This window comes from Nesoenas mayeri, assembly GCF_963082525.1.
Source record: "Nesoenas mayeri genome assembly, chromosome: 20".
Lineage (NCBI taxonomy): Eukaryota > Metazoa > Chordata > Aves > Columbiformes > Columbidae > Nesoenas > Nesoenas mayeri.
The window spans coordinates 2704995-2732117 of NC_137569.1; the positions used below are offsets into that span (position 1 = coordinate 2704995).

General features: G+C 44.1%; 3 protein-coding genes across 8 annotated transcripts in view; 1 reads left to right on the forward strand and 2 right to left on the reverse strand.

Moving 5' to 3' along the window:
* The window catches only part of VMP1 (vacuole membrane protein 1), a 58336-nt gene extending 40538 nt beyond the window's left edge, over positions 1 to 17798 (reverse strand). Inside the window, exons 1-6 of one of the 3 annotated variants that reach the window (XM_080357084.1) lie at positions 17739 to 17798; positions 13506 to 13634; positions 9593 to 9694; positions 7204 to 7339; positions 5329 to 5419; positions 4039 to 4149 (exon numbers count right to left, since the gene is read on the reverse strand). In XM_080357084.1, the coding sequence (XP_080213210.1) occupies positions 4039 to 4149; positions 5329 to 5419; positions 7204 to 7339; positions 9593 to 9668 (414 nt within the window). In that variant the 5' untranslated portion in view covers positions 9669 to 9694; positions 13506 to 13634; positions 17739 to 17798. Of the gene's footprint in view, positions 1 to 4038; positions 4150 to 5328; positions 5420 to 7203; positions 7340 to 9592; positions 9695 to 13505; positions 13635 to 17530; positions 17665 to 17738 lie in introns of those variants that run through there. The other 2 variants (XM_080357085.1, XM_080357086.1) reach the window with 2 other exon arrangements.
* Positions 17799 to 17877: 79 nt separating this feature from the next.
* PTRH2 (peptidyl-tRNA hydrolase 2) lies at positions 17878 to 19232 on the forward strand. Of its 4 annotated transcripts, none has more exons than XM_080357117.1 (2): positions 17878 to 17919; positions 18586 to 19232. In XM_080357117.1, the coding sequence occupies exon 2, from the start codon at positions 18605 to 18607 to the stop codon at positions 19121 to 19123; it is 519 nt and encodes a 172-aa protein (XP_080213243.1). In that variant the 5' UTR covers positions 17878 to 17919; positions 18586 to 18604; the 3' UTR covers positions 19124 to 19232. The 4 variants fall into 4 exon arrangements, with proteins under 4 accessions (XP_080213243.1, XP_080213242.1, XP_080213244.1 ...); XM_080357116.1 differs by having other exon boundaries at positions 17891 to 17943; XM_080357118.1 differs by lacking the exon at positions 17878 to 17919 and adding an exon at positions 17954 to 18142.
* Positions 19233 to 20837: 1605 nt separating this feature from the next.
* The window catches only part of CLTC (clathrin heavy chain), a 30355-nt gene continuing 24069 nt past the window's right edge, over positions 20838 to 27123 (reverse strand). Inside the window, exons 29-32 of the mRNA XM_080356928.1 lie at positions 26774 to 26944; positions 26271 to 26492; positions 22158 to 22233; positions 20838 to 21847 (exon numbers count right to left, since the gene is read on the reverse strand). Coding sequence (XP_080213054.1) covers positions 21723 to 21847; positions 22158 to 22233; positions 26271 to 26492; positions 26774 to 26944 — 594 coding nt within the window. The 3' untranslated portion in view covers positions 20838 to 21722. The remainder of the gene's footprint in view (positions 21848 to 22157; positions 22234 to 26270; positions 26493 to 26773; positions 26945 to 27123) is intronic.

The following is a 27123-nucleotide window of genomic DNA, read 5'->3' on the forward strand; positions in this document are numbered from 1 at the left end:
GAGTGTCCTTACAAGCTCAGCTCCTAGAACCAGACACCTAAAAGGAATTAAGTTTGATTTTTTAAAAGCTTTCAGTAGTCCTGGCAGGAACAGTTTGGTGCCATTCTGTTGTTGGTTGGTTGTTCTGTGGGTTTGTTGTTGCTTTGGCTTTTTTCATTATTTACACCAACTTTTTTTTTAATTAATAGGCTCACTATTGCACAAGGTATCTGGATTTTAAATCTTCACATTTTAACCCAAACCAGTTCAGACGGGGCCAAAACGCGACTCATTTCAGCTGGGAACTACCACACTTTCAGAAGGCCACAATGTGACCGCTCCTCAAAGCCAAATCCTGGAACTAATTCAGAACAAGAACGAGACACGGAACCCTCAAGCCCAGATAAGCTCACACTGGCTCTCTAAAGCCAGCGCTGTCAGCCAGGACACTGTCTTTTCAACTCGCTTCTCCTTAAATGCAGCTTTCTGTTCTTTTTCATGGCCTGAAATGATTGCTACGGTCTCTTCCACCCTGCTCCAGGACACCCAGTAGGAATTAAGTGACAAACTCACATTACGGCTCTGAAAATATCTGAACTCTTGCGCGACTTCCGCACACAAACCGTCCCCATTGTACCTCCCGCTTCCTGTTTGTGCTGGGCCACAACGCGCCCACCGGCAACAACCTTGTCAGCAGTTGCTCCACTTGGCTCCATCAGCAGAGATCCATACTTAGGAAATAAAACACAAAACCCAAATGCAAACAACAGCCAAAGCTCTGCACTCTGACCTGTAAGGAATTCACTTCCATCCCCCCCCGCCGTTAGATTGTAACAGACCGTACACAGAGGGGACATCTATCATCATTTTTTGATAGGCATTCATTCTAAACTGATTTTGTTTGCCTTGGCCGCATCTTTTGCGATCTGCTTGCCAGAGCTGAACTGAAACCGAATCACGAGGCCTCGCGTGAAGATGGCAACGGCGTCACTGTCCCAGCCCAGCGCTCCATCTAGTGTCCCCTGTCCCATCTCAACCCGCTGCCCACCAGCATCCCATTCAGCTCATCCTGCGGCAAACAGACCTCTCCAAGATGTACAAACACAAGAAATTCCTGACGAGTTACCCTCAGTCATCTTCTTTTGGTAACTAGGTGATTCATGCCATTTATATTTTTAATACACCATCAATAGAAGAGAAAACATCTCGGGACTAAGCAAAAAAAGCAGCTGCGTGCTGCTAAAAACAGTATTTAGAGTCGTTAATCATAATAGTTTTATTTCCTACAGAACCACATCATTATTACTATTTTTAAAGTGTTGTTTTTAAAGAATTGTCAAAAACCTTTAATGGACTTTGGGAAAATAAGCCAGCAGACTTGTTTTGAAAGAGGCAGAATAAAAAGGGTTCTTGGAAGAGCAGCCCGCCTCCCTGTTCCTGCCTTGCCGAAGCGCTCGGTGCCAGCCCTGAGCTCGGTGCCAATTTACAGCACGAGAATTGTTTCCCAAAAAAAAGCCATGTCACATTTTACATTTACTGCTGGCTACAACGAGGGAAACAGCATTAAACTAGGAGCCAATATAGCAGACAACGTTCAGACCCTTTGTGTTATCAAGAGTTCTTGAGTCACAGAAATAGCAATAAAAAGCCTATTGTCAAACTAGCAAAACTGACCTCTGCCCTCCTAGAGCGAGCGGCAAGAACAACCTGGTGACCAAGAAAATCTACATCAGATGTGAACTGGCATTAACCAGGGGCAGTAACTTCCCCCCAAACTGAGACCGCTTCAGATTGTAAAATCTGCATCAAGCAAAGTGCTTTCAAGCCATCCCTTGTCAGCAAACCCCAGGATGTCCCCGGGCACTGGAATCCATGCGGCTCCCAAAAGCAGCTGCTCAGAGACGCTCTGAAAAATCCAGACAAATGACAGTTTTCAACACTGGAAAAGTGGCGAACCAGGCCAGGGAAAGCAGAGAGTCCATCATAAACTGCATCTGTTGCAGAACTACCGTGATTTTTGCCCAGCTCACGGGCTGCGCTTCTGAACAGTCTGATATGAAGGTATTTGTAGGCAGTAAATGAAAGGCTATATTTACAAAAGATGCACCTGTGTCGCAGCTGAAGCAGCTCAGGCGGTGTCTGAACAGGTGCCCACATGCCAGCAATTCCTGCTCCTCAGCCCTTCATGGCACAGACAATACTGCAAGAATCAACAAGAGCCCAGCAGCACATGGGTGGGCCCAAGAGCATTGTTCTCCCAGCATGTAATTGCATTCCCAACAACCTCACTCTACATACACATTTAAAATGAGCAATTAATTAAAAGCAATTTTAAAACACTTACTGAGTCAGTTCTCTATTGCCAGCAAACCTAGGCACTAAAGCAGAAGAGGATTTAATCTTTTATTACTTTTAATTTATTTGAAATGCTAGAAGAAGAAGTTTTACCATATGAAGAAATATAATTAAAGTACATGGAACGTGGAAAACAGTTTTATAGTAAAAGATAATATAGTGAGTTTCCTGCTTAAACTGCCATATTTCTACCTTTAGAGGCAACTGCTGCACAACTAACACAGCAAATTAGTTTAAAACTCCTCCTTTTGAAACCTGGAGCTCCTAATTGTTTTGTGTTCAGGTGGGTTAAATTCAGAGTATTATTCAGAAATAAGTTACCCCTAAAAGTTGCACCAATCGCCTTCAGTAAACACCCCATGTTCTCCTGCACGCAAGGTGTGGGCTCAAACTGAAGCAATATTTAGGAGCACATTACACATACATATTGCTGGTATATCTGTATTGGCAAGAATATTAACACAGCAAGTATTTAAAATGGCAACAGGCTGCGGGGCAATGAACTTGTGTTTTTACTCTCCCGCTGCCATCTAGTGGCTAAAAACCAGATATTTCCCCTCGAGTTGGGAAGCAGGCAGAGCCCCCAAGCCCAGAAAGAGCAATTGTCCGAAATTCATGGTCCACGCTAATCATTAAATCTTGCACAGGAGAAGAGTTTAGAAATGGTGCACAATGTTTCTTATTTACTGGATTTCAGACGTGTAAAAATTAAGAATAGGAACTGTATGGTAAGCTCTCCAAACTGCTTTGAAGAGAGTATCTAAATACGTGGAATCTTTGGTTAGAGGAAATCTTAAGTTGATTCTCCCTGGTTGCCAGCCTAATGAAATATTTAAAAAATGCAGAATATTAAAATCGATCATTTAAACTGCTTCCTACTTGCTGATTTAAATCATGACCAAGTGATTTCTGCAGCAAACCTGTCCCTAAGCTGTTAACAGCATCAACTCTGCAAGTCGGAACCATCTGTACATTCTCAATTCACTGCTAAGTAGTATCCAGTGCCACATAAAAACGTTCAGACACTCAGTTTTACTGAGTTTCCACTTCCAATGCTTTAGACTGACAGCGATATTTTTGTCTAGAAGGCTCTGAATGCATCAACTCGTTCCTGCTTAGCAATGGTTTCCTTTCTCCTGCACTTTCTGCCTCCACCGTCCTTAGGAGAGAAGTTACACCAGGAGTAAGCGGGAGCGCTGCAAGCGCAGCCCGCACAGATGCCATTCTGGCTACCAGGCGCTGCCCTGCTGGGTGGAAAAGCACGAGTTTCTTGTTTCTTGTAGTGTTTTCTGGTTTACTGTTAATGATTAAAGCAGTTCTGAAAGTAAACATCTGTAATTGTTCCAAATACAAGATGACATTCGTTGCATAAACTGGTTTTAATTATTTTGTGGCCATGAAGCGTTTTCTTAAATCCAGGACAGTGGTTTCATAAACAAGGAACTAATCCAATGGCCAAAAGCAAAACACACCCAAACATTTCCCTAACTTTCCTAGCTGAGATAAACAACATCATAGACGTTTTCAGAACAGATATTATTTTGTCTTTCTAGACAAACATTTTTCTTGCTGTTATTTTCAATGCAGAATTATTACAGTTCTTAACATTTAGGACTCACAGAATATTCTTTATTCACATATTTTAAAATATGCAACAATTAAAACACTCTATTCAGAAAGAAGATGGTATGGAAATATCCTTACCAAATAGAGCAGAAAGGTGTGGAGACCTGTTCCAAGTCCAACAGAGGACAGAATGCCCAGGCCTACCCAGTAGGCACACCAGAAGAACTTCTTCTCCATATACCGCACATACTGAAGGAGAAAAGTCACAAAAGAGGAAAAAAATCAGCAAGTTTCCAAGTAGATTGATGAAAAATTCAGGTTCAATAGTAGCGGGTTGAATCACAGAACAGGCAAACCAGGTGTAAGCAGCCAGCTCAGGGGCCGTGAGCCCCAAAACCAGCTTGCAAGAGCCATCTAGTGGCAAATGTCAAGTGCATTGAGCTCTGACCTTGTGCTGGTGCGGCCACCAACCAGCGCAGTTTTTAAGGAGCCAGGGCAGTTTTTAATGCAGCAGGTATTTGCCCATCAGGAACAGGCCAGATTTACCATCTACCAACTTGCTCTGTGCTTAAGTGCTTAGGTCTCAAGCACAAGACTGAGTGAGCAAGAATGCGACAAGCTGAAGCAACGAATTTTACTGCATTTGAAGGCCCATCCTGGGAAGGCAGGAGTGCTGCTCCAGCCCCGCGTGTCCCTCGGGGCACCAGGGACACAGCACCGCAGCACGGCTGTGAGCAAGTCCTGTGACAACGGGAACCTGCTGCGGAAGGTTGAAAAGGGCTGTCTGTCCCCAGGGAAAACCTGAAACTCGGAGAAATGGGGAGGGGAAAGGTGTAGACAACACCATCACCTTATGCTTAAGCAGCGGCTTACACTTCAAGTGATGCAAAAGCATCAGTCTGCACATTCACCAAAGCACAAAGATTGTTTTTCAACAACCATCTGAAAACAATAGGTGGCATGAGAAACATTGCAGAGCCATATTGGAACCATTAAACCGTTTTATGCCTACGTCTATGCCTATCCTTGCTGGTCAGGACACTCTTGCACCAACACAGAAGAAACACTTCTTGAGAACCACAAAGCTCTGTCTTGTCTCAGTTTAATGCGATATGTCAAAAGCTCACACCGCTATTAAAAGCTCATTAACAGCAGAAGTGGAGGAGCGCTGCGGCATCCAAGGTGTGCTCGCTCAGGAACGGGTGAGAATTGATCAAACGACACAGCTGATCATCCCCCATCTCTAAAGTGCAACTTGTCCACGCGCAGAGAGGAGTCATGACATGAGAAACAAATATCCTAAGAGAGCAGGAGTTCAAAAGATACATCACAATTTCATGAAGACTCCATTCAACTCCTGGTATGTTGACTATAGCACAGGTTCGGGAACGATTAGTCACTAAGGAAAGTAACTTGAAAACCTCGTACCTGTTGATGTGTTCCTTCAATGTAATACGTAGCTGTGAGCACCGCAAGCGTCAGTAAAAGACACACCAAGATACTTCGCCGATGCCACAATCTTAAAAGACAAATGGCAATTAGGGTTTTTCATAATTTAGCATGCATTTCAAAGTAACTTATTTATCCCTGTGGACTGGGTCTGCGGGGATGTAGTCAGCAGGGACAATGGCAGCTGAAAGGTCTGCTATTATAAAAGAATAAGCCTCCCAAGAAAATATCTGGGGAGCCTTTATTCTTTATGGAAAAAATCTCTACTTCATTGTCAAGTGAGATCAAAGTTCAGCTATGCTTTTTTCCTTTTTTTCTGTTAAGAAAGACAAAGTAACAGTCTGAAAACAAACATTCAGCTTGTGCAGCTGAGCCGGTGCCCAACACAGGGCCAGCAACAGCATCGCTGCTTGAGCAACGGGCCAAGCAGGCGCTGGGGGGACACACGGACGTGCCAATTCCAAACCGTGCTGGTGGGCAGAACCACAGGGACAGCAAGAATTCAAAATCCCCATGCTATTTTAGTGCCCTTGAAATTAATCTCTCTCACAACAGCTCAAAGCTTAACAAATACATTTTAGTTAATTACGAAGCATTAGAAGCTGCTGCAGTAAGGGGAGAAAAGTGTTTTCCTCTGTAATTTGACATCAAATTACTTTTGAGTCTGTTTAGTTTTACACGCATGTTCTGCTTGATGTGTATGTGGCCACACACAGTAGACTAGCAAATACATGTATTATTTTCTGGGAAACACTATTATACTGTCATCTACTGATATAAAAAAGCAAGTGCCAATATCATTTAAAGATCTCAGCCATGAAATAGCAAATTATGAATGTAAGTTATCCAGACAGACAGAAAAAGATAGAAATACGAGACCTGTAACAGAGGAAAATAGCCACAAATGTTTTATATTAAGCAAGCTCAGAGTCACTCTAACTTTCCTTAAATTTTAATATAATTTGTGCTGCTTATATTAGTATGACAATTGGTTTTGAGTGATTGTCATAATTTAAATCACATTTTACTCAAGTGGAGCACAGGAGATCATTAAGCTGAGACCTCAGATTGACTCTTAATAGCTTATAATAGTCACTGTTATTTTCTGTAAAGATAGCTAGTGCTAGACAACAGAAATTCGCTGCACGACAGGGGATGTAAGTGCTATCTGTCACAGAATTTGATGTCTAGGAAGCCAGAAAATAGTCAGCTTAAAGAAGACCTCAAATGTAACTTCTGCTGGGTTTAAAGGAATGCTTGGAATCTGTCAAAAATGGCTGATGTAAACCCCAATGAAACAGTTCTCAAAGAAACAATTCCTAATGAGAGTTGAAAGAATGCACATACTAAAATAAGTAGGTTTGGGGGGTAGATTTTGGAGGGTGAGGCGGAACATCTTTGCAGCATCATAAACATCACTGCGGGTTCCACATAATCCCCAACTCTGCCCTACAGGCACTACTGCGAGATCATGCAGCGATTCTAACACATACATTAAGAGATCAGCACTTCTCTGCAGTCACAAGTACAATATCTCTCGCCTTAAGGATCCCTAAACACTGTCCCACTCCTTCAAATTGCAATATTCAACTCTTCAGAAAGGAAGTTTGCAATTTTCTTCCATTGCCACCTTACTGTATTTACACTGCTGTGATTTAGGCAGATCTGGGTACACAGCTAGAAGTGGGATATGTTCCAGTAGCCACCTTTAAGGTACAAAAATAAGTATATTTTCTCAAAGAAGAATTTCATAGCTGTTAATCATCAGGGAAAGCAAGATGTCAGAATGGCCTACTGAACCAGAACATGGGTTTCCCCAGAATGCTTAGTAGAAGTTAAAGAAATTTTCTTTACTTTATGGTCCATTCCTTCAAGTTTATTAGAGTTTCCAGGAAAAAATACTGCAAGGTAACAAGTGGCTGTTTCCAGAGGACAATATTCAATCTCTCCTCTCGGTCCCTTCGCTTCCGCTCACTCAACAAAGAGGAATCTGCAAATGAAAAGCAACAGAAATGTTAAAGCGCAGACCGACAGTTCAGATTCTATCCCACCCCAAAATATACTTTATGTTTTTCCTTTTCTTAGGAAGGCAATGTGAGCTCCCTGTCATCTTTTCCACTCATCACAAAGCATCTCCTCCAAGGCCATCAGAAATCAGGGGGCCTCCAGCAAAGGAAATCAGGTGTGTTTTTCCCTCCATGTAGCTGACAACCATTCGAGAATCTAACTGGCCCAGGGCACAAAAACTCTGGCCTGTGTCTCAGCCTATGCATGAGGTGCCGCGCTCCCAGCTACAAACCAGCTCACACATTAGGTCAACGCAGAGACGCAGCTACAGAGACACATTTCACTCTGGACTTTTGAGTTTGGTTCTCTTCCAAAGCTATTCTCAGCCTTCTCCACTCAAAATGGATTGAATTACGTGTGCTCTTTACACACCACAGTCACCGTGTAACTGGAGAACAGCGTCCAGCCCCGCGGTGGGGACCTGGGGCCATGGTGAGCGTGGTCAAAACCAGCCCAGCAGACAGGAAGCGCTCCCGTGAAAAGGATCCATCGGCTTTTACAACACGTCCTGCGCTGGCCCAACACTATAGATTTGGTTGATTTCACTGCAGTGATTTGGTTCTAATGCCGTGCTGAGCGCTGCTGTCACACCCGGCACTGCACACTGCCACGCTAGTACAGAAGAAAGGTTCTTCTGATGAACATGTTATTTTGCACCTATAATACAGTCAAAATTCATAAAAACCCGAGCTATTTTTCAGATGAGCATGCTTGTTCAAAGGTTATCAAGCTAATGAGTGGTAATGATGTTTAAACTTTTAAGGAAAATTAATTCTGAAATAAGAAAAAAATATAATAATATAATATCATAAAACAATGGGAAAATACACAAAAATAACTCTTGTATCCAGACACCAAAATAAACATCACTTATTACACAAATCAAAACATGTATTCTGTTTTGCATACAGGGAAAGCATTGCAAAAATATTTAATATTTTAAATGTAACAGCTTTTTTACTAATTTCAATCTAATCTGAATCTGCAGCATATTGTAACCCAAGATGTATTATTTCAGTCTTACTCCAGTAATTTAAATTGGTTGCCTTATCAGATGCCAACATTTACACAGAGATCACATACCTCACCAGTCACACAGTCCATTTAATTTTGTATTCTCGAGCTGTAAGCATCAGTTGCTTTAGATGAACTAACAGAAATCCTGCAATGGCAAATAGAGGGTAACATCCACATTCCCTCAGAGTTATAGAATGATTTAAGCCCTTAAGTAAAAAGCTGTGATTTGTTCCACACACACACATCTCTTCTTTCAATCCTGCCACATTCATTGCCTCAAGAATTTATCCTTTTTTCCCACTTAATGTCTAATAAAAATTCTTCAACCTTGTTTTTTTGACTTTGTTTTTACTAAAGGTCATAAAAGACAATGGTGTAAGACCGCACACAACTTGAGAAATCACTTGGTTACAAAACCTAATTAAATATGGAACTGGCACATTCAAAGATGACAGGAAACGAACTGAAATGATTATCATTTCTGTGCTATACTGCACAGCACAGATAATTCAGTGACACAAGGCTCTTCACAAAATGTTCTCAGGTTATTTTTCATGAGCCCTAAACGTTAACTCAAGCCTACTTCAGACATACCAGGAGGAAAAACAGAGGCAAGGCAGGAGATGAAGCAGTTAACTACTTTGTTAGTTATTTATTGTTGAAATTGATAGCAGAGCTAAATGTCAACAGAAAAGCTCGGAATCGGGAGACTAAAAACTGGATTTCTCCCAGACTAAAACAGATTTCTATGACCAAGTCCTAACTTTTCAGTGCCAAAGGGTGGGGCTGTACAGCCTGACTTCCACAGCCACATATTTGCCAACATCATTTAGTTTTTCAGCTCAGTCCCGTTGCAGCCCCTGGAGGTGCTCAGGGGCTCACACGCACAAATACAGAATAACAATTCTGAGGGAGAAAAGAGCGTAAGAGAAATCGCAATGGAAATACACAACATAAAGCTATTCTGTGTCTTTACAATACATAAATCCTCCAGATTTCAGGTTTAGAGATGACTGAGGTTTCCAAGATTGATTTAGGCGTTGAGGCTCTTGCACTATCTGGGCATTACGTGCACCAAGATAAATTCCCCTGGAGTGTCGTGCTGCGGGTTTACACACCAAGCTGACCAGCTGAGAACATTAACTCCTTTCCCACCTACCTGTAAAGTTTCCATTGTGCTGTTCTTTGATCATTCCTGTGCGTCTCTGGTCACAATCTGTTCCATTCTCTGCCATTTCATAGATCAGTCACGTATGGGGATCTAAGAGCAGAACAAAAACCATCACGTCTCAGTTTCTGGTTATGAAGACTCCATTTACTCCATAGTCAAAGGATACAGGCAAACATCCAGCACTTCTCCAAATTCAAATCACAGTTATCCCGCATTACACCATTAAAAAGGATAAAGTGACTCAACTCCCACAATGACAACGATTAAAACATTCCCACCTACGGAAATCTATATTTTTCGCTTCAATGACAAAACTCCCTCACTTCTAACAACTGAACAAAAGCTCATTGAACAATCCCTTCTGCTACTCAGCCCACTGTTTGGGCTCCAGAAGCAGCAGAGCTTCATACAAACCTCAGTTCAATCCTGAGAGAGGTGCTTAATATTTGATTCTCATATTAGAAAGCAACTGAGTCCTGGCACAAAGCTCCCAGGTAGTTACTATGCAAACAGACCTCAGAAGCCTCTCACTAGTGAGATCAACCTTAAAAAGTACAAATGAACAGCTATGGTTTTCTTTATCCAGGAGAGTAAATAGTGCAATAACTGGAGGCCAGCATAAATCAGAATGTTGCAAAAGCTTCTTTCTTTTTTTCCTAGAAAAAGGGAAAAAAAAACTGAAAAGCTGACAGTTCTTACACAATCAAACCCAAGGAAACAGCCAGTCAGGCTCCTCGCTGCAAAAATCCTCTCGTCAATCTTAAGACAGTTCCTGGAATTTTATTTTGGAAAAATTGTCCCACAAAGCTAAAGCATCTTATTTGCATCACATTTCTCCCCGTAAGCAAACATGATTTACAGTTTTGGATATACTGCTTTTGTTGGAAAGTAGTAAATATATTAAAATGACAGGTTATATAAAACTGTCTAGTGGAGGAAATTAAAGTTTTACAGAAAAAAACCCTACTTCCCCTTTGATTTATGTCAGGCTTGAGAGCCAACAGCAACTCAGGTTTGGTAAACAGGAGTGAGATCAGCCCTTTGATTCAGACTGCAATAATCTTGTCAATTTTTGCGATAAAATCTTAAAAGATTTTATATATTGCATTTGGTTAATATGACGGCGGTTTCACAGGTCAGTTTTAGACGTTCTAAATAGGTACAATCCTTGTGCACGACTTGTAATACAGACAGCTAGAATGTGATTATTAAAGTGGTTTTATTTAAAACCCAATAGTTGAAAGCATCGAGGTCTCGGGAAGGAGCCCGTCCTCCAACACCTCCTTCCTGAAATGGGCAGAAATAGAAACCCATCTAGCTAAGCAAGATAGCAGAAATTCATCTCTTGCATGTTACAGTTTTTATTCATTGCATCTTGGGCCTCTGAGCATGCAAAACTGCCGCGAAAATTAACGGAACAGCCTTGCAAAAGTTCGCTTCTGAAAAATGCTGCAGGATTCCGCAGTCAGGCAAGGACAGAGGGCTGAGCTCTACAGCATCACCCTGCAGCCACTCGCCAGGGAGGGTTTGGTCTGAACTGCCAAACACCAGAGAAACATGAACCACACACATGTGTGTATCATAAACAGGTTACAGGCAAAAAGTTCAAATTGCGGGGAGCAATGTTTAAATTGGGCACCCACACTTAGAAAGTCCGATGTTCACAGAAAACTGCTTAGGAAGCAAAAGCTGTCAGAGCCATTCCGGATCCAGTCACACTAAAAAAAATGTTCTGCTTTAGGGAACTTCAGTCACATTGTGTTGGCTTAAGTATAACAAACATTTAAATAAACACAAACAAAAAGACTTAAGTGGAAGCCACATGTTCCTCACTTTGAAATTCATCTTTTTTCCTTGTGCAAATCCAGCCTTCAAAATTGAAGTCTCAATTGGTTTAGTCTCTGCTCTCAGCTTAATTACATTTCAAGAAAGTTAATTTACTGTGCGATATAAACTGTTCTCTGTGTTTGACGCTAAAAGTCAAAGCTGTGCACAAGACTCCTTCTCCATTATCTGAATTCCACTGCAATCCACTAAACATCTTACCGGCACATAAAAATCATCAGTCTCTGGGGAGCTCAGGTGCATCGTTACAGACATATTAAAGGTTTCACAAGCTCAACCAAGAGTCAGTTTTACCCTGGCTGCTTGGAAAGGCACTAATCTGGGATTAGCTTTGTGTAATGCTACCTCAAGCACAGAAGTCAGCACTTAGAGCAAAGCAGATAAATAATCCCCTTGCACACTTCTGTAGGGCAAATAATTTTTAAGAAGGTCTTAAAGTTCAACCTTGCTGCAGAAAAGCTCAAAAAACTTGTATTTAAGAATACAGTTGACTAGATTTGATAGCCATGGCATAGCAAGTCCAAATGGGCTGTAATTCAGAAACCAAACCCTTACTGGTTTCAGAAAAAAAACTCCTTGGTTTAACAAAGTCTAATTATACTTAAAGTATCTTAGCGTAAGGAACTAGAGGACGTGCATCCTGAAAGCTCAGCTCTCTGATCCGTTGCTCTGTTTGACGCCTATTAGAATCACTAGTCCTGCACTAGTGTCTCCCCATGGAGATTAATTGGAGTGGGAGTCTGGCCCAAAATGTACTTATCCTTCATTTAATGAGTCCACATCCTCAAGTCTATACCATGACGGGAAATGAAATTCCACCTGCTCAACAGAACTTCACTTATGAATGCTGAGAAAGACAGAGTCGGTATCTAAAAATAAATTTTCCTAGTACACGGAGTAGTTAGCAGAAAACATAAAAATAAACTATTTAAAAGAGTGAGAAAAACAACTTTGAACAGTTTTTGTATCAGAGTTGCTTAGATCATGAGTTAGAGCTGCGCTCACACAAGAACTTCTTTGTAGGGCTGAACAAATAGCCCACAATACACTATTCAGCCTCATATTCAGCTTTAGTGCCATCCATAACATTAAACATAAAAAGACAATTATTGCTAGTGAAAATGTAAATTGGTCAACAAAATGGGCTTATGGTAACTGTGACTGGCACTTGACAGCCTAAGTGACACAAAGCATAACAAGCTTTTAGAGCACGAGAACATAACAAAATGAGGCACTGCAATCTCCGCACTCTGTAATCAGAGAAAAGGACAGAAGTCTCTTCTTTCTGCAGCTCCCCAGAGGCTGCTGAAGCATCCGAGGGTTGGGAGCGCTTATGTAAAAGGAAACGGTTTGAGACAAGGCAGTTGGGTGCTCGCACCTCGCTTGGAGGAGCAGAATGGGGCCTCACGTTCTGTTGTCAGCATTCTTTGAGGGCTCCTTTGCAATGTGCTAGAACAAGGAAGCTCTTACACTGTTTTAATGATATCACTGCTTTCCCAGACATTGTTAGAGTCACTAACTCTCATCACTTTTACTTCAAGAGGCCTCACAACCCTGACTCTCATCTCCATCGAAGTTACTTGTCACAAGCTGCTAGAACCAGATCTATAACTTAGACCATTTTGCTGATATTTTCTCCCAGACACCTGAGTAACACACCGTTTTCAGTCTTTTGTCGTTTCTTGTATTTTAAGGCAAATGCTCCAATCCTGCCAGTATCCTGCTGCTTCTTTCTCCTCAACTTTTCTGCCAACCACTCCTTCATCTATATCATTGTTCTTCAGTCACAATAGAGAAAACAAAATATTAAAAACCAGACTTTAACAGGTGAATAAGTAATTGCACTAAAGCAGACAGTGTTGCACACCTGTAATACAGTTTCGTTTCAGTCGTCAAACGCTCTACATCAGCAACAATTTACACAGGGAATAAGTTAATAGTTTTTTTGGCAAAGTAACAGTTTGGAGAGCGCTTTCCCTCAAAAGTCAAAGACTGACTGCACGTGAGCACATTTAGGTAAAGGATGAGATCAGTCTGGAAGTGAAACGTTACGTACCCTTTCCGCTCCGTACAACTACGTCACTCTTCACTACTTCTGTCTTTGGAGCCAGCGGAACAGGCAACTACGTCCTCTGCTCTGCAGACATTCAAGACCAAAGCGGCTGCTCCTCCAAACCTTCTGTCCCTACAGAGTAAGATAATACTGTTCATCATGTGACACCGAACTGACACAGTCCCTAACTTGAAGGTTAATAACTTTCCTAAAGACGACAGAAAATAGAAAAAGTAACCGCTTGATCTTTTCCAGCCCTTTAACACTCGTGGGAAGTGTTCAATTAAAATAAATTAGGACACATTTGAAAGACGTTCAAAATCTCCACAGATTTAGCTATAATGGGTTACTTTGATATGAGTGCGTTTATTCCCATACTAAAAATGTTTCTCTCACTAAAATAGCTTAATTCCTCCAAGGAAAAGTAATCCAGTTAAAGACCACAGGTTTCCATTTTGTGGGTTATGCCTCTGTGCACCAGACCTATTTTCCAATTCCTAGCCAAATACTGTTTCAAAAAAGTCATCTTACAATTTAGAGTTAAAATTTCCATTTTTCCAAAAAGACTTTGGAACATCATTTAGGAAATAATTATTTAATATTGTTGTAATATGAGTTTCAGGGATGCCGTGTGTTTTCTTTTGAGGTTACTAAGAGTTGTGTCTCTGTTGTTAAGGCCATGTATATTAAACTGTTCTCCCTAGTGGATTTTCTCAGGAGAAACATGAATATTGATTTTTGACTGTGTAGATCCAGCAGTAGAATCGGGTGCTATAATCATATTAATAGAGTCGTTACACAAAATATAGATGAAAAGGTATGGAAGATGGTAGGAAAGAAAATTCCGGGCATTCGGGTCTTTACAGTGGTCTCTCGCTGAAGCTTAAAAAAGTAAAATAAGATAAAGGAAATGGAAATAACTGGGAAGGTGAACATTATCAGTGCAGCATCTCACGCTACGCTGTGGATCATGGGTCAGTTGTGTGCTCCTTGTGCTCGCAGGAGGCAGCAGATCACAGAACGAAGCTGCTCTGCTGCTCACGGGGACGGCGCTCAACTGGCTGCGGAGAAAACCGCTTCAGGGTTACCAGAGAGGGTGAAACACGTTGCTGAGAGGGGGATCTGAGGAGATCACAGACCCCCTTAGTGCGACTGCTGTGCTGCTACACTGACTGCAGTTCCCCAGCTCAGCTCTATCCAGACTGAACGAGACGGCACTGTCACACACGGTATTCATGCCCTCTCCCAAAGAGGGATTCGGTGACAAGCACAGCCCTGATCAGCACCACAATAACACACCTCTTGGCGAGGGCACGCATGTGTGGTCAAGCAGCCCTTTCACCAAAACAGGTAACTTGGAAAGACTGATACAAGCAGAAAGACTTCGGAGAGAGGGGTCACACAGCACCGTAAAAAAAAGACCACAATTAATATTCAGCTGACTAAATAGATACAGCATCTTTCACATCCGCAGTTCCAGAGGGCTACACAGAAATCCACACACAAAATCTGCCGAGAGGTTTGTCTCGCCGCCCTCAGCCTGCCTTCTCCCTTCAGAAGCAGCAGCCAAGCTCTGCCACACTGCCAAAGGGCACTGAGGAAAGAAAGGTCACAGGAATTATCACAAGATGTTAACACCTCCTGCAATAAAAAGCGTGTTAACATTTGACTGGGAAAGAATGAAGAGTTAGAAAAAAAAGAGTATAAATGCAGCCTCAGGAATCGGCAGCAGCTGCGGAGAGGGCAGATCTGCGGGAGCTTTGCCTTTAGCCTGCCTTGTAGGTGCTGGGTGACAGTTTCCCCACAAGATGCTTGAACCTGCCCAGCCATTACATCCAGAGCGCTGCTTCTGCAAGAGGAGGTACAGCAGGGATGACAGGGAATGAACAGAAGTACCGAATGAACCCCATAGAAAACAGTAGCTGAAACGTGCTCCTGAGATGACAAATTCTGCTTTTCAGACATTAACAGTCTCTAATCAATTCAGGCTACACTCTGCCAGCCTTGGCCCTTCACTGAGAACACACTGCCCAGACAAGCTGAATCAGAGGCTAATTCTGAGCCTTGCAAGAGAGAAGAACCTTCTTTTAACAGGTTTGAAATACACTGAACAACCTCCTGCCTCACTAATAACATCTACTGGGGCCACCTGGTCTGTGCAGCACCACAAGGTGCTGGCCCACGACTGCGGATCCCACCTGCTGCAGGAATCCAAGCAGCTCAGTGTTGCAACAGCTTCAAGGCCCTGCCCTTTGTTCGCATGGAGGAGCAAAGTCCATCCAACTAACGCTGCTTCACAAGCAACAGAAGTTAAAGTTCTAACCTGTAGGTAATATTTCCCATCATCATTATATCAAAAATACTGGCCTGCTCCTACTGTACATCAGGAGTATAGTTTTTTGTTTAGTTCTAAGAGCAAAGCTTGTTAAGAAATCAGAGATCTCAAAATATGCACTAATTAGACAGAACATTCTAAGGAGGGGTATTCACAAGCTGGAGTCAGAAACAGTTATGACATTCAAAAGATGTTCAAAGACAACCACAGGAAAAAAGGTTTAAGGTAGAAAGATCATAGACGTTCCAGCTAGGAGGTTTGCTTCTGGTACACTCACCTTCCACATTGCTACTACCCACTTAAAGGCTACTACATCTCCTTCCATGCTTTCCCACAGAAATTACAGGAACCATTGATTTCAGCTGTTAAGTAGGACAAGGAGCTCGGCCCAAATTAAGGAGGAATGCTCACCTCCCATTGCACAACACGTATTTTCAAACTCCCATCTGAAAACACGAGACGAAGCCATCGTTACAGCTGTCACTCATGACCAACAAGGAATAAAGAAAAGGCCATCCCATGCTGCAGGAATAATGGATTGAAAGGAACCATGGCTGACATAACAAAGCCCATTTCAATAGTCAAATGCGCCAATGCGTTCAGAAGAGCATATATATGCTATCAGATTGTATGAAGTACAAAAACTCTCAACAGACCTATCTGACAGGAACTGGGGCGGAACCACCTTAGAAGATCAGTAGTTATAATAGTAAAACAGTAGCAAAGCTGCTGCTCAAACAAAGCTTGTGTGCTTCAAGGTGTAAAAGTATACTATATCACTCTCTCCACCTCACAGTGCTCAGCCCATATTATTAACATTAACTAAACCAGGATACCCACTTGTTGGTAAAGCACCACATCACGCAGCAGAGAGAACAAGGACAGGAGAGAACCCCAAAGAAGTTTCATACGTGCAGCTGAACATGGACAACCCAGATTCACAGCACTTTATACATAAATGGCCACTATGAGGACAAACTTATGACCCCTTCCCTCAGGTCACCTACATGACCTGCTGAACATCCAAGAGGCAAAACCAGAAAAAGACAGGGATTTTATCGCTTTATTACCTTCTGTCATCACTAGATGACATCAGCCAGAGAACTAAAACCCAAACACATGTAGCTGCTTTGCTTCAGTCAATAGATATGAAACATTAAGTCTTCACAGATTTGGGCCCAGCCACCCAAGTCCGTACAAGGCACAAAGAGGAACGGGGCCGCAGCTGGGAAAGCACAAGATATTTCTCCTGAAGGAGCTGACAATGACCATCAGTGTCCGCGTCTCCGCAGCTGGAAGGATGAATTTCTCCCTGTGTCATCAGACACCGTCCCTGGGGCCAAGGCAGGGACACTCACCCCGCGCCAGGTTCCCGCCCGGTGGGACATGACGCGCTCCGGGCTGAGCAGGTCCCGGCGGGATGGGGATGAACCAGCAGCAGCGCGGCCGCTCCCTCCGCGGCCTGGGCCGGCTCCTTCCCCCCTCCCGCCTCTTTCCCCCTCACACCGGTCACCCCGCCGTCACACACCAGTCAGCCCGCCCGCCGCTCTCTCGGCCGGGCCTCTCCCGCCACCCCTGCCGGCCCCGGTTCGCACAGCACCGCCGCTGGGTCACGGTGCCGCGGGACGGCCCCGCCCGCTGGCGGATCCCCCCACAGCCTCCCCCGCCGCCGCCGCCCCCAAACCCCACACACCCGGTTCGGCCGCGCTCCCTCATAGAGCCGCGAGGAACGGGGGCAACCCCGGGGCGCTGTGAGGAGAGCGGCCCCGAGCCCGGTGCTGAGGGGGCAGAATGGAGGAAGCCCAGCAGGTGCGGCTGAGGGGACGGGGGCGTGGGAACTTCCCCCTCACCCCAGGAAGGCCCCGCGGCCGCCGAGCCCCCGGCCGCCGCTTCTCACTCACCCGCTCGGCGCCGGTAACTCCTGCTGGGCCCGGGCCAACCCGGAAGTGAGGGACAGGCCGAGCCCGCCCCTTCCCGCCCACCGGTGCGCGTCACTTCTCGCGCGGCCCGGCCCGGCCCGCCCTCCCGCGCGCTGGTGGCGTCACTTCCGGGCGGCGACGGGGCGGCTGGTGGCGCGTGGAGGTGAGCGGGGCGGGGCGAGTCACGGTGAGTCACGGTGCCCGGTCCGGTCCGGTCCAGTCCGGTTCGGCTCGGCTCAGTTCGGGCTCCTCCTGCCCGGTCCGGCCCGCCCGGTGCAGCCGCTCCCGCGGGGTTGCCGGAGCTGCCGCAGCGCTCGGGGGAGCGACAGGCGGCCCCGCCGCGGCCCTCACCCCGTCCCGGGCAGCAGCTCTAAAGCGGGCGTTAGGTACGCACTGTACAGCCCTCGCCGTTTGACCGTTTCTCTCACCACTCGCAGGTGTAACTTCAACACGGTTTGCGGGTTTTTCTTGGTTCTGCGCCCTGAGCACGGAATCACGGGGCGGCTGGGGCTGGCAGGGACCCATCACCGGGGGTTTGCCCGGTTTCCCGTCGGAAAAGCTGCACCGGGAGAGCGGGGGACACGCTGAGGAAAGCGGCTCCAAACACCCCTCCCCAGTGCATAAAGATGGGATTAAAAAATCCCAAATACTGTCTTCAAATAACCAGGCGCACTCTGATTTACACCCTCAGACACACGGTGTGAACTGGGGGGTGTCCTGTGCATTGGTCTCAATGATCCTAGTGGGTCCCTCCCGACTCCGAGCGCTGTGATTCTGACAAGCTGAAAAACACTCGAGTAAATTCTGTTTATTTTCCTCTCTTTCACAGCCGGTCTCCCAGACCCATCATGGATTCTCTCACCCAGCCCGGGCTACTCAGCGTCATCGCCGGAGTCACCTGCGGCATCTGCCTGGGCTGGGGCCTCCGCGGGCGGCTCCTGCGGGCGCCCAAAGCTGGAGCGGCGGCTCCTGCCAACAGCCTGGGCTGCGACGCCAACGTCATGGGCGAGTCCGGCGAGTTCAAGATGGTGCTGATCGTCCGCAACGACCTGAAGATGGGCAAGGGGAAAGTGGCCGCGCAGTGTTCCCACGCGGCCGTTTCCGCCTACAAGCAAGTCCAAAGGAGAAACCCCGAGCTGCTGAAGCAGTGGGAGTACTGCGGGCAACCCAAAGTGGTGCTCAAAGCGCCCGACGAAGAGACTCTGATCCAGCTCCTGGCTGACGCGAAACAACTCGGACTGACCGTGAGCTTGATACAAGACGCAGGTCGGACCCAGATAGCACCGGGCTCCCAGACAGTGCTTGGGATTGGACCAGGACCAGCTGATGTCGTAGATAAAGTTTCTGGTCATCTAAAACTCTTCTAAACTGGGGACCAAAGAAATCTGAATGCGTTAGTGTGTGAAATCCCAAGTTCGGGGGGCAGGGGGGTTTCTTATGTTCTCTCAGTATAAATAAAGCAACCAGTTTTTGTAAGAGTTTTTAAGTCGCAAGTCATGACTTTGTCTTGCTTCTGTGTCACGTTCTGAAGTGAGAAAGAAAACACAAGGATCAGTGGGGTTGAGGAAAGTAAAACTAGCAGAATTTTACACTCCATAACAAGGAACCCGGTATATTCAAGACTTGTGCCATTGATAATGTGAAATCCTCAGTTTGCTTTACTGGCTAAATAGAAGCATTAGCAAATTTTAAGTGAACTAAAAGTGACTGTTTCACCTTCTGCCTTACAGGAGGTTGGTTGGTTTGTTTAGGGCTAAGTTCTTTAATTTCAGTTATTTAATTCAGTTAAAAATTGCCCCACACGGCTGGGTGTAGCTGTAGCCCATTTCCTGCACAGTTTCTAACAGAGTAACTGATGCAATAGCTTGGAACTGGTATGAGACTGACCAGGTTGAACAGGCTTTGCAGCCCAGACCTTAAACCTGTAACCAGTCCTGGGGAGAAGCTGTAGGTTGTGCTCCTTTCTGGATGAATCTGTGCAGCCATGGTGCTTGCAGGGAGCTGCAAGGAGTTCTGTGCCCAGTTTAGCTGAGTTACCCTACATACAAACAGCTTGTTATACAGGGACTAACTTAAATCCTGGTTTACTTGGGATTAACAGGGTTTAAGGAAGCGCTCTGTTGTGGATGTTACTGGACATTCAGAGCACGCTGATCTTGGCTTGAGTAATTCCTACCCTGCAGCTCCAACACTCAGAGGAACCCCCCTGCACTTGTACAAGTCAGTTTTACAACAAAGCTGTTTTGTGAAAACTCTGCTGTTGAGTGCATTTCCTTTACAGCCCCTCAGCCACATCTTCTAGCCAAGCATCTATGAAATATGTTGTAAAAGAGATAACAGAAGGATTTGTCTCAGTCAGATTTACAGAGGGAGATGGGTTGAAATGCAAGAAGTGTAACACAGAGAAGTTTTTATACTACACCTCTTATTTAGGCATAATACTTTCCAAAGGGCAACACGAGTCACTGCAGACTTCTGCTAAACACATTTTTGATCAAAGACATACAGCCCACAGTAGGTTGAGCCCCCAGCTGCCTTTGCCCCCCATGACACACAGAACCTGCAGCACAGAGCGAGCAGGGAGGGGATTCAGCCTCAGCCCAGCACCCAGGACAGCTCCTCATCTGGGGACAGAAGCTTCTGCAGCCACTGCACTCACATATGACAGTATTCATAGAGAAACATTTAAGTCAATTTTATTTGAAGCTAAATATATTTAAGGCAACTTACATACCTAGAACATGATCTCGATTTAACTGACACACCCTACCACAATCCTAATGTATCCTCCGGGCAAATATGCTGTAGTTGACCACAATGCAGCCAACTATCGAAAAGTGCTATTTTCTTCTCTCTGGCATAATCTTTCTATAGAAAAAAGCATTCCGTGTTTTCTTGTATTGCCCCCTCAGTGCAAGACACCACTAGTTAATGATCTCTGCTGCTCTCCTAATGGCCCCTCATACCCTTGAACATACACACACTTGCATACTCCGTAACTACGAGCACTGTAATACTTGGTTCAAGTTGAAAGGTCCTTTGTGAAGACAGTAAAGTGAAGCTACCACTATGCAGCATGTCCACAGTCCAGTAATTTATTTTTTAAATTGAGTAATTTCAAATTGCACAAACAAAACTGAACAGCAATATGCTTGAATTCTCTCTTCTGTACACTCAAAACAGTGATCTAAAACACCACAATATCCAACATACACAAACCTCAGGGCAGGGTTAGTAAATACACAGATTGGAATCATGGTGCTCTGTTCCTGAATGGAATGTCCCACAAAAGCACAGGATACAGCACAACAGAAGGTCATCTGTTACATATGGAGTGAGCAAAAAGACACTAGCATTTTCTATATGCATAACTGGAAAAACCTGCATAGGTTAGGAAAACAAAACTTGTACTCATTTTAAGTCAGGCAAGGTTGTCTGTACGCGTTTTAACTTCTTTTAGAGCTATGCAATCCAACCAGGGTGGGATATGCTGATTAGTGTTGTCTCTTGTCAGCAGTCTCGCAAGGTCAAATACAAGTATCTTCGCTTTAGCTTTCTCCGAATATACAGTGAGACTTAAATGCATTTAGAATAGACAGTACATACTGTAAGCTGCTCACATACAATGAAATTAAGATTCAATATTAGAGTTTAACACTATAGAGTGCAAATCAGAATCTTCACAATAGACTTAATGGTAATAAGCAGTCCTGCAAAAGCCCACTTGAACAAGGTTGTTTAAACTATTCCCCTTTTAAAGTAAAGTCTAAATGACATGGAATGTGAAAAAGATTTAACATAAGTGATTCAAATAGTTTGCGCTAGAAAAAACAGTCCTTCATGAAATAAAGGTTACAAGAACACGAGGCAGAACTCTTGCTTTTCCCTGTTATGAGTTAAAGCGGGGAGGGACGGTGGAGTTTCAGTAAGAAAATACACTAGCTCCGAACTGACTTGTGCTGCATCCTACATGCTGTACCCAAAGCCCGGCTGCGGTTGCCCGTAGGGAGGTGCGGTGTAGCCGTAACCAAAAGGTGCTTGTGGGGGAACTGCCACACTGGGTCCCGCTGTCAACATCAGCTGGGGCTGACCTGGAAGACAGAACCGTTCCACCTTTATTCGTCCGTACCGAGAGTTCTGCTGGTCAGCAGAATTCCTGCACTTCTCCAGAGACAGTTGTGTGGTTAACAATAACCCCCTAGTTCAAGCTCAATCTTAAATCCTACAGCAGCACTAGAGCGGTACTCTTATCTACTCTTTTGGAACACGCTTCCTTAAGACTTTATTTCACATGAAGAACGTTCCCCTTTCCAAGGACTTCCTTAGGAAAAACCCATGACCAGAGAAGTGTTGTCAGTAACACATTTTGCTTTTAAACCAACACATGAACTAAAGCATTACCATAAACGATAGGTTGTGTTTCTGTAGCTTGCTCCTCTTCCTTTCTCAAAGACTCTGATGCATCCAGTTTGTCCACCTGGAATTGAGACCAACAGTTAAAAAAACTCCTCTAAAAGAAGTGTGTATTCATGGCAGAGAAGTGGAAAAGCCTTAGTGGTAGGTTAACACCCATCAAGAAAAGGAGACCATTTACAAGTTAAGATCAATTCAAGTAGCAATGTTGGTACTGGTGCAGTCAAGATTGTCCATTTCCTGAAAAAACTCCTAATTGAGGGATTTGTGGAACTTTGAGAGCTCACTCCAGGCTGACGCTTGGTAGGAGATACTGGACTAGAGCTCCTTTGACATCAGTAAGCTCAGTCACCGCTGCTCCGGCTGCTCCAGAGCAACAGCCTTAGGGCAAAAACTTGGATTTTAGCACAATGTCAATTGGAGACCTTTGGTGTTGGAGCAATTGCTGAGATAATGCCCAGACCTGGAGGTGTTTCCCTGAATAGAACATTGAGGCAAAGTAATCTGGAGTTGGGATTTGTATATGGCAGACTGCAAGAGCATCCGACATGTCACTTGAGCCTCAAGATTTCACTTTCCAAACCCATTCACTCATGCAATTTAAGTTCAAATGCAGAGAATGCATGTGTATAAGACTTGCTTTTTCCACTCTAGAACTGTGTGGCAGTCAGCCTAAACCCACAAATACTCAACTTGGTCAAGCTTAATTAACACACAGTAACAAGACAAGACTAGCCAGCTTCACTCTGCTGCTGTGAGTGCACTTGTGCTGTGAGCCCGCCCCTACAGAAAGGCAAGAGAGAAAACTTATTCTGCAGTGAAATATTGCTTGTTGCTAAAACAGATCCAAGGAAGCTCAGCATTACTACAGTCTAAGGCAGGCCCTGAAACTAAAACCACAAAAATTAGGTATTGGTATTTTACCTGGGAGATAAGATTTAGAATAAAGTCAGAAACAATCACGCCAATTACTTTTTCAGACAATAAGACAACTCACAAACCAGATCAGTCTTTCATTTCATTGGTGTCCTTAATAAAGGAGTTGAAATCAGGTTTCCTGTACTTACACAGGGTCAGCATTACTTATTCAGCTACACCAACATCCAGGAGTTGAACGGTTTTCAGCTTAACTGCACTACATGAGCAAATATTTGCAGGCAGCTTTAACAGCTGTTATCCATTTAGTTGTGAATTATAACACGTGTTCCATAAACCTGTTAATTTGTAACCTCAATTAGAGGTATAAATCCAGAAAGCGGCATTAAGACCTGAGCTCTACGAGTTCACTCATTGACTGGGCTTTCCTGGCGAGCCCTTTTTGTTGCCTCACCCCAGTATCTGGCTTGCTGCTGTCAAAGTGCACAGGAGCGTATGCCAATGCTCCAAGACATCGTGCTGAGAACTGCACCGGTTTTAACTCAAATAACACCACACTGAACACAGAAGCACACGTTTGGAGATACAAATCCAAGGAGAACGTGAGGTTTGCTACTAAGCAGAGGCGTTTGGCTTACGCACGGTTGGGAAGCGTCCAGCCCAGGACATGTAATGCATTTTGGACCCAGTTTTGATGCCTCCCCTCAGAGCTCGACAAATATTTACAAGAAAAAGCATGAGTTTGACACCAGCCTGCAGGATGGTTCTTACACCACTTGCTTGAGCATCACCAGGTTCAGTATCCTACACACTTGTAGCAAGATTGTTTTAAAGGCTTTTCCACAGGGACTGCAATAAGCTGCAGAGGAAAAGTAACATGCATTCGATGTTATCGTGTTATGTGTGCATGAAAAAGAGGCAAAAGTACTGAAGCAAGAGTGAGGTCTGAAGATGACTGCCATACAGGCTCCCCCCAAAAAACCACACGCAGCCCACAGCAATGCCTTGGAGCTTAAGGAGTAGTGGGATGTAATTGCAATGACTGCTACACATGCGTAGTTTATGCAAACACTGCAGTTCAATTACCTTTTTTCACACACACGCTTTCTTACTGCCTCACTTACTAGCTGCTGAAGGACCTTACGCTACACAGTTTAGTCAGGTTAGCCTTGAGTTCCAGTGGTGTAATTAATTACACATGTCTTGTCACCAAGAAGCAGTTTGCGTTTAGTCCATCTTCAAGTCATTTGTCAGTTTTTTCACCCTTTGCTCAACCATATTAATGGAAAACTCACACTAGGGTCGACCTCTGATCTAAGGAGAATCAGAGTGGTGTTTGTACAGAAGCAGATGGACAGAAACCTTAGAGATTGCCCTTCAGAAGGGCAAAACTGCATGGCAAAAGGCAAGCCTCAGAGTAGCCTCAGAAAAGCAATAAACATTACCTTTTTTCTTTTTAAATGAGGTAGCAAGAGAACTTTAGTGAAGCTGAAGAGCTTGGAAGGCAGTCTCTCTTTTTGCGCAACTACAGGAAATTTACTACAGGGAAGAAAACCACAGACTTTGTCTAATAGCTGAAGTTAAGTTGCTATGTGAACTAGAGCACCATGAGGAGTCAACTAACACCATAAGAAATGGACACCTGGACGAGGAAGAGTCCCTTTGGAAGCAGCTACTGTCTACTCTGCCTACGGTCAGCACACATTAGTAACGGTCAAGAGATCAGAAACTGGATCACAGTCCTTAAACTAGCAAGTGACATATTAATTTACAGTTCAGAGAGTGGTCCAAGACTGAGTTATTTCTTATTGGCAGAGCTTCTTCCAGTCAGATTGGCCATCAAATAGTGGCACTTGTATATCGTTTCGATACCAGGTTGACTGTGATCCAACTGATAACCTGTATGCCCTTCCTGAGGATCTATTAGCTTATTAGTAGCAAATGAATCTACTGTTGTCCTACAGCACTAGCTACTTGTAGAGTTACACAATTTGCATATGCTTTAGTGATATTTTGTTGGGGGAAAAAGCAGTAGCAGCAGTGTAGTAAACATAGGAAAGAAGAAAAACTCATGCAGAATCCTTAGACTTAGTCCTCCAGATTTAAAGATGGAAAACAAGAATCAACTTTCACCTTTTCCTTTATTGCATCAACCTGCAAAGGAATTCAGAAGGTGCAGCTTAGAAAAATCAAATTCCATATTTAGCATATAAAAGGTAGAAACAAAAGCGTCAGGGAAGAAATAATTAAGGCACAGGCGAGTAAAAACAAAGATACACCAGAAGTATCTGCTTTAGAAAGGCAGCTCCGCTTGTTGCTACATCTTGCTTCATCAGCTACACTACGGTTGTATCCTAATCCTTTAGCAGATCATAAAATTTTAGCCTTTAAAGGCTACTGTGCTCAGAGGTCTAATATTAGCTTGGTTCATCAGGCCTATCTGAAAAGCAATGTTACTGCTTAGAGAGCTCCCCACCTCCCCCAAAATACAACATTTAAGGACAGCAAATTGCTCTAGGACTACAGATTAGTCCTGCCTTTGGAGTGACAGCCAGGCAAACCTTCTAGACAAGCAGGCACTTTGGTCTTCATTGGCTCAAGCACTGAGCTTGGCTTTCGCTTCTCACACAAGGAAACTTTAATCATGAAGGAATTTACACCAAGATACTCTAAAAAGCTTAAATTGGGCAAATCTTGCTAGTGACAATTGGGATTTAACTCAAATCTAGTTCAAGTCTGTCAGAGCATTACCGAGCAGCTTCCCTAAGTCATTCAAATAAAAGCTGAGTCATAATTAGTGCCATTAAGTATCAGAGCCACATTTTCGGTTAAATGCACAGCGGACCAAGTTAACTCAAGATCTAGCTATAAAGCTTTTTTAGTATACAGTCTAGAATTTAGTTAGAGCTTGATCCCAGCGAGGATTCCTGACTGACAGGACGTATGAAAAGCCTAAATTCTGGACCTACTTTTAGACACTACCCATGGTCAGGCAAATACTACTGATGTACGTTCTGAAACTGGTAGATAGGGTGGAGTCTGCAAGTGTTTCAGTCTCTTAGAGGGCGAAGTCTCTCCTCAGATGGACTGAAAAAATAAGTGTGGACATGGACAGACAGACATTTGACAAAGCCCATATCGATGTTAGTAGCAAGCAGACAGTCTCGAGGCATACACCACAGTGACTGACAAGCCTTTGAGTGCTGGAGAAGCACCTGCTCTTACCTTGGTCAAGTATTCCTTCATGACCTGAATGAAGTACGGCATGGCAAAGTCCATGATGTTGTGCCTCCACGCTGTTTCCAAGACAACGTCCGGCCTCAGGAGATCATAGCAGGTGAAGAGACAAGCACCAAAGCATTCTCTCTTGTTCTCCTGCAAGAACCACTGCAACAACTCCTCCGCCAACTCAGTATCTTTGGATTCGGAAGCATACTGCATGGCATCCTACGAGAGGAGAGGGTCTGTTTAGCCTCAGGTGCCATAGTACGATCACTGACATGGATATGGTATTGAAATCAGCTGCAATCTGTTACTGACATGAGCAGAGAATAAGCATTCTATGACTTGTTTCTACAAAATGTGGCCATCTGCCATCACTCTGAACAAGATGTGCCAGGTTAGCAGCAGGCACTACTTGGTGGTATCCAAAAAGATGCAGCTTTACTACATAGTCACAGGTCTCCAAAGCAGCCAAGTATATTAAACCAGATCTGGAGCAGTCTTACCTTATACAATCTGTCTTTCTTACAGAGTTCTACGCTCTGTTTCCAGCGATTGTTTCCTTTGAAGAGATACGCAGCGATTCTTCGGAACTCTATTAGTTCATGTTTCTCCAAACGTTGAGCAAGGGAAATGTTGTCAAAGTTGTCATAAGCATCTATAGAAGTCCTAAGCGCCTGAGTTAAGTAGAAAAAAAAGTTATTCACACCTCAGATGTACAAATACATCCACAAAGATGCAGAATATCAGGTTAATACTGACACAGAAGCCAGCTTGAACAGACCTTTGAAATTCAGGAATAGCTGCTTCTATCATGAAGCGTATACAACACACAAGTCAATACCTGTTCCAGATA

Bases quoted from the DNA above. Each gene is read 5' to 3' on its own strand.
- PTRH2 (XM_080357117.1), top strand. From the start codon at position 18,605: ATGGATTCTCTCACCCAGCCCGGGCTACTCAGCGTCATCGCCGGAGTC.